General features: G+C 39.1%; 2 protein-coding genes and 1 non-coding gene across 5 annotated transcripts in view; 1 reads left to right on the forward strand and 2 right to left on the reverse strand.

Annotated features, from left to right (window-relative positions):
- Window positions 1–3,159, reverse strand: part of ccdc85cb (coiled-coil domain containing 85C, b) — a 49,920-nt gene extending 46,761 nt beyond the window's left edge. For all 3 annotated transcript variants that reach the window (XM_040125162.1, XM_040125161.1, XM_040125160.1), the window contains exon 1: window positions 1,714–3,159. In XM_040125162.1, coding sequence (XP_039981096.1) covers window positions 1,714–2,422 — 709 coding nt within the window. In that variant the 5' untranslated portion in view covers window positions 2,423–3,159. The remainder of the gene's footprint in view (window positions 1–1,713) is intronic.
- Window positions 3,160–3,329: 170 nt separating this feature from the next.
- LOC120788907 (cholesterol 24-hydroxylase-like) lies at window positions 3,330–8,921 on the reverse strand. Its single transcript, XM_040125163.1, is given in 14 exon segments — window positions 3,330–4,466; window positions 4,562–4,628; window positions 4,746–4,834; window positions 5,039–5,149; window positions 5,322–5,551; window positions 6,035–6,098; window positions 6,478–6,642; window positions 6,726–6,836; window positions 6,975–7,113; window positions 7,345–7,431; window positions 7,798–7,871; window positions 8,074–8,164; window positions 8,433–8,510; window positions 8,654–8,921. Coding segments are annotated over 14 exon segments (1,605 nt in total). The 5' UTR covers window positions 8,803–8,921; the 3' UTR covers window positions 3,330–4,316.
- Window positions 8,922–8,946: 25 nt separating this feature from the next.
- trnat-ugu lies at window positions 8,947–9,019 on the forward strand. The gene has a single exon. It is a non-coding gene; the product is annotated as a tRNA-Thr (tRNA).
- Window positions 9,020–14,876: the final 5,857 nt, after the last annotated feature.

The following is a 14,876-nucleotide window of genomic DNA, read 5'->3' on the forward strand; positions in this document are numbered from 1 at the left end:
TGTATTGCTTTGTTGTTGTTTCTAATCGACTGACATATTAGGTTATGTCAATAGTAGTTCTGTTTCTTTCCGCATGGAAAAAAACATAATTTACATAATTGTTTGCAATTATGTAGAAGCCAGAAAGATTTGTGATGCTCAGCTTTATTTATGACAAAATAGCATCAATCTCATTGCCAATGCATTCGTTTGAGTAATGAAATAATAAACCTCCTCCCAAGTGAACTGGGCCGTTCCCATGCTAGTGTGTCATTGTGTATCTGTACATCATTGTCAATGATGAACACACATCTACTGAAACAGCGACTTAGAGAGGTGCTACGCTGCTGCAGACTCAATATTGATGTTACGTAATGACAGCCAAACACCACCAAAAAAATGTGTGTGTTAGCATGATTGTATGTGTGTGTGTGTGTGTGTGTTTGTGTGTGTGTGTGTGTGTGTGTGTGTGTGTGTGTTTTCAGATTAAGGGCTCCCTTGGGTATCCCTCATGAATGCTTCCATCCTTTTGTATTTGTTACCTTCATGGTTTTCACAAAGCACAATTCCAGGAATGTCCAAAGGATAACGTGACCTATGTGATCTGATTTGAAGCTGCTGGCTTTGAGCTCCTACATGCTGCTGCCTCCCTGTCCTTGTAAATCAGGGTTAAATAAAAAAAATATATGAAGTTTCAGCTAAATGGGGAATTTTTTGGCCATGAAACAGTTTATTTCCCTCACCAAAGAGATCATGGCAAGTAATCAGCCCATGTGCTAGCTAAATGAGGCTTAGTGTTCTCCTGTTCCATCATGAATTTTCATCCCAGCTTGCAGCTTTCAGCCGTGTATTTAGGTCTTAAAACAGGGAAATCAATTTCTGGTTCCATGTCATGCATTTCAAACGGGCCCTAAGCAGAGACAAGTGCAATTCCATAACGAAGGACAACAATCATAATCAGGAAACGACCCTCAAAAAAAATCTACTTGCTTGAGCTCCTGTAAAAGCTATTAAGATAAGTCCTTTTCCTTGAGGACCTAAAGTGCAGTGACCTAAATCAGTGCAGATTCGAATGATGGAGTTGCGTGGGACTGAAAAGGCCACTTAAGGATGTTGTGTGAGCATACGTGTGTGTGTGTATGTGTCATAATCACCCCAATCAAGACTTAACAGCGAGGTTAAGCCAAAGAACCCCCCTTGTTAATCCTTCACTGCAATTTTGATCAGCATATGTTGTCAGTGCAATCACAGTTACGTGATAACTATGCTACATAGCCTGACTGTATTATCTATGAGCAATGAAACCAAGAAGAGGAATACAGATGTAATAGGCTACTGTCTAGTCACACAGCAGGCTCCATTACATAGAAATTACATCCATTACATAGAAATGTTTATAGTATGTAATTTCAGATGCCCCAGAAGGGCAAAATCTTCTGTCCTTTGTCCCAAGAGTTTTTTTTTTTTTTTTTTTTTTTTTAAATTGGGGTAACTTGAAGTCATCTATTTTAGCCATGAGATTGACTTTTAGACACAAAAATAAAAATAAAATCAAAAGGGCTGTTTCACCAGTCCTATATGAAAAAAACAGGGTCTTCAAGCTATGATTTTGGAACTCATATCAAGCCTGATTGGTTGAATTGGATGTGCATCTTGTTAAGCCTGTGTTAAGTCTGCATGCAGTTTATGACAGTCAGGCCTGTGCTCAAAAGTGGAGGCCGTGTGTGTACTCACCATTAAGCCCATTGGGGATGCTCCTGTGATGTTGCGGTGCTGAAAGGTCATCCATGGACCTCCTCATGGTGGGGCCCATCTTGCTGTTCTCTGAGGGCTTGTGTATGTGGTTGTGGTGATCAGGGCTCCCAGCACTACCTGTGCTAGACGTACTACTCCCATCCCCAAAATCCCTGACCGTGCCAGTGCCCCCATTCAGATTGGTCAAACTGGACTGACTGTCTATGGAGCTCCTGGACCCTGCTCCGTTCCTCTCCTCATCGAGCATGAGGATGATCTCCTTCAGCTCAGAGTTCTCCCTCAACACAGTCTCCTGGTTGGCTTCCAACTCCTTCAGCTTCATCATGTAGGTGCCCACCTCTTTCCACATTGCACTGGCAGTGTAGCGGCCAAAGCGCTGCCACTCTCTGGACAGCTTTTTGCCTTTCTGTCGGTCGTCGTCCAGGAAGCAACAGAGCTCCCGGAGCTCATGGTTGTCGTCCTGCAGCTTTTGATTGATTTCCTTCAGGCTCCGGATTTCGTGCAAGTGCACCTGCAGCCTCCGGTTGATGTCTTTCATCATGTTTCCATGCTCGATCATCAAGTTCATTTTTTCACTGTCAACCTTCCTTAATCTCCTGACCAGCTCCTCTTTGCTGCACCGCAGCATCTCCTCGTCCGTCAGCTGGCTCAGGTCATCCTTCGGTCCCTCGGACGGATTTTTAGCCATGACTGTCTTGGCTATGAGTCTCAGTTCGTTTAAAAGGTTGCTTGAAATTAACTATAAAAACTCATTTAACCAAATCACAATTGTGGAACTGTATTAAAAAATGAATACATAGTCCACAATATCAAAGTATCGTTATGCTCTCTTTTTCAACAGGCCGATAATGAAGATGGAAAAAATCTATGTGATGCTATGGCAACCCGAGCATGAACTGAATGCCCTCAATAATCTTTTAAAGGAAAATCGTTTATGAATGTCGGAAACAACTGCTGGTTTTCACATTCCGTCAACAACGAAAACACATGATTTTAAATTGATTACCAGTGATTTTCAATCAGGTCCTGGTCCCAGCCGCCGAGTCCTATCAGCACAACACACCGCGTCCGATCGCAATGTGCGCCGTCTCCGCTGGACATCGCTCCATTTACATGTTGGGACACATAAAATGCATCAAAGTGAGTATTTAAAATTAATTTTAGCGAAAGTGGAGAACGTTCGAGTAAACACGCTATCCATGAAAGTCCACTTTGAGCCGGCGGTGCTCTCCTGAACGCGTTTTACAGTCAACGACGCTACTCGGATAAGCCTCTTTACTGAGGTGGTGTGTCGGTGGACGGAGGATTCAAGCCTTTTCACTCAGCCAGCTCGGAATCAGCAGCGAACCCCCTCCTCCTTGTCCAAACACTCGGGTTTGAAATCATTCAAGAGGATTTCGGTCAAGACGGCCAATCAAGACGTGGGAGAGGAGTGGGCAGCAGGTAGATGAAAAGTGCGGTGAAGCCTCATAAAGAACAGGCTCAGCCCACTTAAAGGAACAGTACAAGTTCAGGACTGAGGAAATATATTAATAATTAAAATAATTAATAAGAGTACCGAACTATGGCTTAGGACACGTTTTTTAATAAAAAAAAAATTAAATAATAAATGATATTCTGTTATCACATTTCAACACATTTATTACAAGATTTGGTGTTTTCCAACTTATTATATCAATCAATTTAACTGTTACCGACCTTTGTAATAAATGCTAGTTAAAATGTTTCTTTGTTAATCTTTAAGCATTATCAAAGCATTGTGTAAGTAATTGACTCAATTACCATACTGTTTCAAAATGAAAAACTTTAAGCGCCCATGTATTGATATCAGCTTTCTATTACAACCTGGTTCACCACTTAACAACCTTATCTTACTACATAAAATTATAACAATCTCATCTAAACAAATAAAGTTTAGATGAGTGAGTGTTCTACGAAAATTATAGTTTAACACGTATGCTTGAGATCTCTTTGCGAGGTCACAGCACCCTCTTGTGTACAGTCAGTAATGGCCAAAAACAGAAGGCTGAGTACAAAAACTGCACCGCAAACTGAGCACGAAATGAAATTGAATGCATCATCCGTATATTAAAGTGATAAACATAATATAAACGATCTCTACATTAGTAAAATAAAAGGTGTGTAAAAATGTGTTAAATTTTCTTGTGTGGTTTATTTATATTTACGAAAAATGGTATATTCATTATTGTATAATAATGTTAAAGGAACAGCAATTACACAGAACTAAAGAGTTAGTTCTAGCAGACAAAAGTGCTTATGATACTGTAACCTACTCAAAAAGTGACTGATTTGTTTTTTCCCGTATCCCCATTACTGTTAGGAAATAAAAATTATGATCATTTTAACCATTTCATATGAATATGACTTGTATTTCATTAGAGCATGATATATTTTCTTTACAAAGGATAAAAAAACAATTGACAGAAAAAGTAATAAAACAACCTGGCAGCATAAGAGGTTTTTGGCTTTAAGGCAGAAAGCCAGTCTGGGCAACTCAAAAACCCAATTTCTCCACATGGACAATTATGGCTTCTTCTCACGTTATGGTACTGTGTGGCCATCTATTTCTTGTAATTTCTGTGTCTGAGAGTGCACACCACTCCGCTCTTCGGCCTGAGTGTGCCAGTGTCCAAAATGTCAAAGGTCTGTCCAGGGACACGGGTGAAATCACACCTCTGCAGCAGCTTGGCCAGCACCACTTTAGCCTCCATCTGAAAACAGAGTCAGTGTGTTTATATTTGATTGTATATAGTATATACATGAGTGTATGTGTTGATTATTTATGACTGTTTTTGTCACCACCCACCTGAGCAAAGTTCCGTCCTAGACATGAGCGTGGACCAAGAGCAAAGGGGTAATAGCAGTAATAAGGCCTTGTAAAACAGATAAGGGACAACTTCACTTAATGAGGAGCACTTCCTACTTTCGTCTGGGGCAGTTCTCTAACATGGCAAGCCTCAAAATAAAACATTTCTTTGTATGTGACTTACTCGGCAGCATCTGGGTGAAATCTGTCTGGATCAAATGTCAGTGGGTCCTTGAAGAATTTGTCCATTCTCCCAGTCGCATAGGAGCTGAAATGAAATTCATAGCAATTTATTGAACATTTTGACAGTAGATTAGTTTTTCTAAAAAAAAAAAATTTTGTTTTTTGTGTGTTTTTGAGTTATAGGTTTCATTGTCCTTTATGTGTATAAAAAAGATACACACAATAAGACCTTTTTGCGTTTTAACACACACTTTCTGCTTTAAAAGTACAAACACATTCAAGTGAACGACTCACAATACTGTTGACTCCTCCAGGTATGTGGATACCGTCAATGACCATGTCTTCAAGTATATCACGAGATGTGCCTGGAGCTGTCGGATAACTCCTCAGAGTGTCTTTTAGAACCTGTGGTGAGGTTACAGTGTGAGGGACACACCTTGGGTCAAATGAAGCATTTTCTCTGTGCATGTTGCCATTCCTCTCTAAACTATAAGACTTAAATAGGCTAACTGAGAGTGAATAAACAAATGAATGTGTATGTGAGTGCAGTACACTCCAGATGTGACATGACATATACCTGTGAGAGGTAGGTCAGTTCCCCCAGGTTGTCAAAGCTTATGTCCAATTTCATCCCAATGACATCATCCACCTCTTTCCTCAATCTGAGAAACAAAACACAATTTGAGAAAGCATCCTTCAACAGCTATATTATAAAATGTTTTCTCCCTACATTATTATTTTTATTATCAGGATGTCTTGCCAGTTCCATGGTGCAAAAAGCAAGTTGATTAGCTGTTGTTTCTTGCCCTGTCACAGAAAAATGAATCAGAGAATTACTTTCAAATGGAGCAAATGTGGATTTACAACACACATTAAAGTGATTGTAATTTTTATCTATAAACCCAAAAAAGTGGGGCTTAACAGACCAGTTTACCTAAAATAAATGACTTAAAAAAATACAGAGACCATTTATGAACAGTTTACTACAAAACTATATCAAGGTATGCTATCGAGCTATTCATGTCCTTGCACATGGAAAAACCTGTGTACAGCAGAGTGTATGGATTATTTTGAACCTATGTCCTTAAACTCAAAAAACAAAATGAAACTCAGCCATACAGTGGAAAGCTACAAATACCTCCAGAATGCATGGTGAAACTTGTGGAAAGCCCACACATTTTATTGAAATATTGGATTGTTAGCCTTACTTTATGCTACAAGAAAGCACAGTCTCAATCTACGTAATTTTGGAGTTTTTCACCCACCACAGCAGAAACAACAGAGACTCACCCGCAATGAAGAATGTCACAAAATTGTCCAACATTAACTCTTCATCATCTTTAGTAATGCTTTCCTCTGGAATAACTAGAAAATGAAATCAAAATGTGAACTAATATTTGACTGATCTCCTTTAATATTACTTAAAAACACAGGCATCCATTTAGTATAAGTCCACCACATGAAGATGTGCATCTTACACATGATGGCACTAACACTACACTAGGCACTAACAGGTACATATCTATGTGTCTCATCTATCCACATACTGTATCCATTTGTATGTATTTTTTACTCTCTTTGTTATTCTATACTCCACACTCAGTTTTTTAAATCTATATTCTGTCTTATCTAGACTCTATTGTTTGCAGCTGCCATGACCCTGTTACAGCACAGGAATATTTAAACATTCTTCTTATCTAATCTAATCGAATCTGAACTTTAGGGACCTCAACCTTTGCCAACTTTGTTTTGATGATTTGCGTGAGGATGTCCTTGGGGACATAATCGCCGTTTTGCATGGCAGTCTTTCTTGTATGGATCCACTGAGCTCCAGTTGTGCGCAGCAGGCGGCATGCTTCCCTCACTTCATTAATTAACTGTCTGTTCTTTGGCTTGAACTGGAAATGCAAGATTTTAAGATGTCACAATTTATGAGGTTTTTACCACACTAACTACATAAACACTTGTAGTGTAGTCATACCTCAAAAAAGTAGTCTCGGATATTATATTCCGTGCCTTTCAGACATTTTTCGATGGCTTTAGGTAGGGTTGACCCATTCTTCAGCAGGTCTAAATCCACACCAAAAGCAACCTGAGAGTTATCGAGGAAACATACATTCATATGTACTAAGATAGTTAAACCATGATTAGATGAACCTTTCTTCACATTCATTAAAAAACTTGGGCCAGGGCTACTGCAGAGGAAGCTGAAAAATAGACTATACAATACCTTAGCAATAACATCAAGGGTAACATGGTTGAATAGCTGGAGCATGTTGGCCTCTGTTTTTCAATCAGCAATGTCTGCAAGTTTATTCATCAGTTTCTCTGCCCTCTCACCGAAGGTGCTGGTTAGACCTATCAAATACCTGAAATAATGTTAGTTTTAGACAGTGGAAGGGCATAGTCAGGATATACCTGCAAAGCTCCACAAAAATTCTGTAAGTAGGCAATATGTTGCACAAAAGAAACAGAGAAAAATTTACTCACTGTCTGAACAGGATCTACAATGATTCTAAACACTGTACATACTATACACTGTAGATAAAATAAAGGTTGAGAAGATACTCCATTCTGTCTCTTTGTAAAAAGTAACTCACATGCTGCTGAACGCATGGTCCATGATTCGGCAATGTTTATACCACTGCTCGTGTTCCTGTGCTGTTACCAGGCCATTACCAAGGAACCTTGAAGAGGGGTATGAAAACCAATACTTTCAAAATAGTAAAATAATGTTATAAATTATTTGACATAACAAAGCAGTGACGCAAACCAGCAAAGTCATCACCTGGCACACGTTGACTGACAATACTAACAAACATATCTAAAACAAGCTAAGATTACTTGAGCTAACATTAAAATGTAAGATGCTGTACCTTACTCTGTAATGTCAGTTCAGGAATTCAACATATTGACAATATTGAAAATTACACTTATTATTATTTTTATTGCTAAATTGTTGCTTGGCCAGTTTGAAAACATGGCACAGTATCTGTATCCCCAAGATGTATACAGTGTGAACAGTAAACCTAAATGACAGTCTGATAAATTACTTTTGACCAAATAGGTTGAAGATTATCTTGTATGTCAATCTACCTTTGGGGTACTTTGGGGACATCAGGATTTCCTGAAACCACAACCATTAAAAAAGACAACATGGAAAAGATATACAATTTTACCAAAAGGTACAGTTATTTGCACTGTATGACCCTTTTCCTACTTGCGAAGATTTCTGCCATCTATCTTATATAGCTTTATCTGTGCACTTGCACCCTGTTTATTGCGCAATTCTTATGCAACTGACAATTAATCATATACCACTAAGGGGCGGAGCTTTCTTTGGTCGCCTCTGGACAGGAGACATAGAGTGTGACGTAATGCAGAAAATTTAACTTACAAACAGGCCCATGTTTATCGGCCCTGTAAATGACAATTATAAATTTGACTTGCAAACACGACTTCCATATTTAACGACAACTTAGATACAAACCTGCATCAAGAAGGAGGAAGAGCACAACTAACACCGAAATAGCTAGCTATAGCAGCCTATACGGCGTATGCGTTACTTCATTGGCATACAGTGTTAGCGATGGCGTCGGTTCTGCCTTGACACTTTTCAGTTACGGTAGTTGTTAAACACTTACATTAATTTAGCTACCGCACATGCATGTAACTCGCTTTTGCTTACCATTCCAGAAACTTGTCGTGTACAATTCCGTCATTTGCCGTTACCCTCAAAAACGTCGGTGAATGTCCGAGGAAAAAACTCCGAGGAAAAAACTGCGAGGAAAAAGATAAAGTTTCAAGTAGTTTCAATACATATGTTTTAGCTAGCCAACGTTAACTAGATGACGGCAAAACACGTAACGTTAGCTTTGGCCTAAACTAAACATGATCCACTTAACTTACTTCTCTCTCGGCGGCCCAGGTATGTGGTCATATTTCATATGGATATGTGTAATATATAAGCAGTAACCAAGAAACGCAATGAAAATCAGACAGAACACAAACGTAAGCACGGGAGCACTCCAGCTCAAAAGTACTTTGAAAACTGCCATTTTGGTATATGTAGCCACAAGTTATACTGGCGTCTAACTAGGCCACAGTGAAGCGTAAAGTCGGTCGTTTAATGGTCAGGTATTAGCAAGCTACGAACATAGGACAACACCTATTAGTAATAATGAACACTGATGTGTACCGCAGGCTCCATAGCTCAGTGGTTAGAGCACTGGTCTTGTAAACCAGGGGTCGCGAGTTCGATCCTCGCTGGGGCCTGGGAAATCGAATGCTCTCCAGTTGGCGTGTCCTTTTCGTCTCGAGGGAGATGAATCAGTAGTGTTTTTTTTTTCAATACAGGAAAAGTATGCAGTCACTGTGTTTAAGCTATTTAGGTCCTAAACACGCCATCATTAGGAGATTTTATTACAGACAAGTTTCGAACCTGATTATTGAAACATCTTGAAAATGGGGCCATGTCACACACAGTTTTGTTAGGATCTGTATCATAACAATAATCAATAGTCAGCAATAATCATTTTTTTGACATTATGTATTATGGTTATTTCTTGAAAAACAAACATCTGCTTACATCATAATTAAAAAGCACACAGACATTTGTTTAGCAAAAACTTTCTGTGTAGTCAGATTTATGTCAGGTCCCTAAAAACTGAGCTATTATGCCGACTTAATGAAGCAGAATAAGGCGCATGTGGCGTGAACCCCCTGCACCTTGTAAACTTTGGTTCAGGATAATTATGGCATAGAGATGAGTTGGAGTTTTCAGACGTAAAAAATTTGAACCAAATTGTACTTCCTCCCACTGAAGAGTTCATCCGTCACCAATCGGTTTCAGCATGAAGAAACGAGGGAAATCCTCCATGACTGAAAACAGGATCAGTTTTGCCAAACAGAGCATAGAAGTACGTAGATAGATGCACTTCACACATGAGATCCCGCCTGCTTTCACCTCAGCTGGTGAAGCGGGAAACCCTCCCCTGGTTTATTCAATTACACTCATCTCCTGGAGCCCTGGAATAATAGGGTAATTGTTTGAGTCAACACAGACTTGCACAGGTTTAATGAAAAAATGCATACAGAAGTGACAGACTAAATGATGCAGATGGACATTGTGAATCAAATGCGCACTTATGTTTGCTCGTGTAAATATATTGGCTGATCATTAAATGCATTCTGCAGTGCCAAAAGGGGCTAAAAGGCTGTGACAAAGAAAGCGCAAAAGGCACAAAATCTGATTTAGAATCAGCTATGTTGTTGCTTTAACTCTCATTAGTTGATTACCTCTAATGCACTCCCTCTTTGATTTCCAGGTGCAGTAGCCTGTACAGCATCCTATTTATAGGAAGTAATATGGTGATCTATATTATAAAAAAATATTCATGAATATCTGATCTGACCGATTTTTAGCTAATCTAGGTCTCTAAATGTTAATACAGCTTTGTGGTGATGCAATATTCCTGCCATTTTATCAGATAAACCAAAAAATCTCAATATGTCCTCTTCTTAAATTCATACACTCACCTACTGAACATTCTATAGTTTGACATGAAACTGGAAGCTATGAACAGCACACTAATCTGAGCACCATCTTAACATTTGGATGGTGATATACACACACTATAGGATTATTTTTACATGGTAAACGAAGTTGTCAATAGAGTCACAGTATGTGGGGCAGAATTACCAACATGAAAAGGAGGGGCAATGAAAATCTACACTGTAGTGCATCTGTGTTAAAATGCACGTAGAGCATTTTTCAGACCTCTTAGCTAGACACTAAAATGGGCACTGAATGTAAAATATGATTTTTAGGACAGACCAAGAATTTGTGTTTATGTTCATATATTTTTGGTTTCATCTTTATTCAACCATGCCGGTCAGCTGATGACAAATTTAAGCTAAAACATTTAGCCGATTAATCATTTAATCAAACAACAGAAAATTAATTGGAAACCATTTTGATAATCAATTAATCCATTTACTTCGTTTTTTAAGCAAAAATCCCCCAAATTCACTGGTTCCACCTTCTAAAATGTGATTATTATTAATGTAATTATTATTAATTAAAACATTTGAAGATGGGCTGTGGGGCAAAAAGGGATATTTCACTATTTTCTTATATTTTATAGAGCAAGTGATTAATTGATTAATAAAGAATCAAAAGAATTGGCAGATTAATCAATTTCTAAAATAATCGGTTGCAGCCCCCCCTCCAAGACGGCCTATTTATGAGCTTAACTTTAAATGCAGCAACCAGTGAAGAGCAGATAACTTTTTTAAAATGTGGGAAGATAAATTCTCTCAAATTTTTGGAATATGAAGTAATGTTATTGTGAATAAATTTGCAAAAAAGTCTTTGAACTTTGAGACTATTGCTGAAGTTTCAGGAAGAATAGTGGGAGGTTACGTCCACTTTAGGGCATGTGTAGTTAATCATGATGATCACCAGGGGGTGCTCTATGTCTGTTACCTCAAATTTCCAATTTCACAATTAAATGAGAAAGTTGTCAGTTTTTTTCCATCATTCCTGCGAGTCAAAATCTCACAAAAGACAGTTCATCTGACCTGGAATACCACTTTATTCCTACTTGTTTACTACAATCCAGCCACTTCTTTCAATATGGCCACTTCATACCTGTATATATCGTTTGCAATAACCTCCAGGCTTGTCTGCATTCTTATCTTAAAAATAACGTGCAGTCATATTTTTGGTCCAGGGTCTTGGCTCTGTGTAAACGCTGGAGGCTAGGGGCTGTTTGATGTTGTTATGGCTGGCTGTCTGCCGCCTCAGTACTACTGGATCTGCAGGGCCCTCTCATGTCCAGAGGTATTGTGTTGGCTGCTCTTTTGGTTATATTATCAACGGGGGGGGGGGGAATTAAGACTCCCACTGGACGTGAGTAAACAAACAAGAGTTTGTAGAGTCTGGTGATCCATGTAAGAAGAATGTCAGTTATTCAGACTTCTCTAAGGATATTGATGTCCAGTGTTGGGATTATCATGCTGGATATTGTTCTTAGTTGTTAAAAACATTTGCCTGTCCTTGGTTTGCAAGATTGAGAAGCATGAAAAATGTTAAAAGAGGAAACGACATTTTGACACTAGACATCCTAAAAAATAATGAGGTTTACGTTCAGGATTTTGAGTGCAATTTTTGCTGGATAGATTGCCATGACGTGTAGCTGAGACATTAATGCCTCCCTCAGGATAAATTGTTACAACTTTGGTGATCCCTCCTCTCTCCACATAGCACCATCATCAGGTCAAGATTTTAATTTGCCCAGTACTTTGGCTTATAATAAAATAGTTACAATACTAAAGACATTCCCATCAGTTGTATTTGTGTTTAGTGCTACAGACCAAATATTTGCCTGCTAAACATCAGTATGTTAACATTGCCACTGTGAGCATGTTAGGATGTTGTCGTTAGATTTTTAGTCGTTATTTTTTCACAAATGAACCACTTGTATCACCTATAGATGGAGAAATGAGGGCAAAAAATAAAAACACTTGCAATTTCTTTTAAAGTGATATTCATGCTCCATAACTGTGGTTTGCTCTCATGGGTGGAGGCTCCATTTTCAGCTCCATTAGTCTTGTTGATCATCTCAGAACAAGGCAATCCTCTGTGTAAAGCTGGTCAAGGAATGGGATAAGTCAAACTCCAGATAATCCAATAAAATCCACTGGCATTCTTATAAATCCTGTCAGGAGAGCTAAAGCATCTATATAAGTTTGTGTACACAGACAAGCACGTTTATTAGCACTAATACAGTGTGTGTTTCCATGATGGCTGGTTTTCATGACTTCACTGAGCCCTTGTAAGCCTCTGTGTGAGTGTATGTTTGCGTGGGGTTACCCCCATCACAAGTAATGTACAGGGAGGGAGGATGGGTATGAGGCAGCCTGTAATGGGAGAAACGAAGGACTTGAAGCGCCATGCTGTTTGCAGGTTGACCAGGCACATTACACCCAGAGGAAATCTCATGTTCCTGCCAGCCTACAAAAGTAAACAGATCTGTAACCACCAAGCACTGGCATGAGGCCTGGGCCACCAGCACTATAACTAAGGAAATGAATCATATCACACTCACATTCAGCATGTTGGCACATGGTGAAGCATGCATTCAGAATTGTGGATGGCAATCCAATCTTTTCACATTTTGCACGTGAAAAAGTTCATGCTAAATTGTAACACAATAACTTTGCTGAGCGTGAACTTCTCTGTAACCACAGTGTACTCCCTCAGTGACATGATGCACATGCCCTCCATAAGCTGTGAAGTGTTTTTACCCAGGTTTTTAAATGCATCTGCCTGGGAGCTCTTACTTCATTCAATATTTCAGATAACATCTTTTAGCCACAGAGTTTTGAAACCTCCCCTCTCTTTTATTTTTCTTCTTCCTCTCTCTTCTTTTTTCCCTCTCTTTGCTCTCTGCCCTGTCTACACATCTGCGGTTATTTATCTGTTATTCTAGGCAGCAATGTGGTCAACATGTGTTTGGCTTCCCTCCATGCAGCACTCATCTGTAGTCAACTTAGGAAAGCACTGGAGGACCACAGTAAACCTACCAAGCTCCTTATCGTTCATAACACAGTGGATACTCACCAGAGGGATGAATTTCTAAGTATCTCCATAACATTAGTACATCCTCTGCTAATTGTGTCCAACTTTTGACCTAATGTTCCATTGTAAAGGCATAGGCATGTTTTTTTCCCTCTCTTCTCTTGGGTCAATGAGAGCAGAAGGGAAGGATAGACACTATGACCCAGTGGAATTAGAGTATCTGGGAGGAGTATTTGGATTGCCTAAGCCTATGGATTTGCATTACCTCGACCTTTGAACTTTTAATCTCAGTGTTATTAAATTCTCTAGAAACAGTAAAGCCCCAGACAGCATGATGGCAGAAATAGATCAACCTAGAAACCACAGTAGAGATGGATGACAGTGATGGTGGTTGTTAGTTAAGGCATGCAGGAGCTTAAAAGGTGAAAGTTGTGGTACAGCAGGGCTATTTTGTCTGATGGGTCAAGTGGAAACCCTTCCACATTATTCTGATATCCAACCTGCCTTTTCTGGAACTTGAATTTCAAGGAATTTATAAATAACAATATCCCTCTTGCTCTTGCTTGGATTTAAAACTTTGGCCCAAAACCACAACTATGAAAATAAAATTTATGAACATTGTGTCACTCTTGTGAATCAACACCACAAGTCTGCCCACAACACATTTGTAAATCTCAAATCACAAATGGCTTCTAAAAGGCTGCGGGTGATTGTTTAGAAGTCAGACAGAAAATGTTAGTAGTACTTTTGACTTCTAGATGTGAACTCAACTTGTAAAGAAAACCAATGCTAGACTGAGAACACACAGATGATAAGTAAAGTAAACTGTATCGTTTGAAGCTGTTGGTTCAAACAGCAACTGCAAACACTGCTAACATGTGCGAGCAAGAGAACTCATCCGTGCTACCTAATTTAATCCTGTAATCATGTGGAAAATGTAATACAGATTAAAAAAATTAGAGACTCATGCCCATTATTTCTCATCAAGGCAGACGCTAATACACTAAACCACAACCTACTAGTTATAAAACAGTTCAGCATCACAGTTTCCACCACCCTTATGTGGACAGGTTACTCAACACTTAATAAAGGGACCTTCCTTTGATGGTCTTACTTTATTTTTTGAATGTTTTAAGGGAATGAACAGTATTTAAAGGAATATTTTTGACCTTTTGGGAAATACTGTCATTTGCTTTCTTGCTGAGAGTTAGATAAGATAGACAGCACCCTCATGTCTGTACAGTCAAAATGAAGCTGCTGCTGGCAGCCAGTTAGCACAGTTCAGACTGGAAACGGGGAAACAGCTAGCCTGGTTCCATCCGAGGCTAACAGTATCCACCCACCTGCACCTCTAAAGATGGTAGGAGGAAGGTCCTGCTCTTGGCCAAGAAAAAATCTTCTGCATGACCCCCATTAACTATGCACACTTGTGCATAGTTTTTACAAGTGTAAAAACTATGCACTGATTAAACACCAAGCAACCAACCATACAACATGCCAATTACAGAGCTTTAGAGGTGCTGGTAGGCTGGTAGATTTTTTTACCTT

Source organism: Xiphias gladius, chromosome 4 (assembly GCF_016859285.1).
Source record: "Xiphias gladius isolate SHS-SW01 ecotype Sanya breed wild chromosome 4, ASM1685928v1, whole genome shotgun sequence".
Taxonomy (NCBI): domain Eukaryota; kingdom Metazoa; phylum Chordata; class Actinopteri; order Istiophoriformes; family Xiphiidae; genus Xiphias; species Xiphias gladius.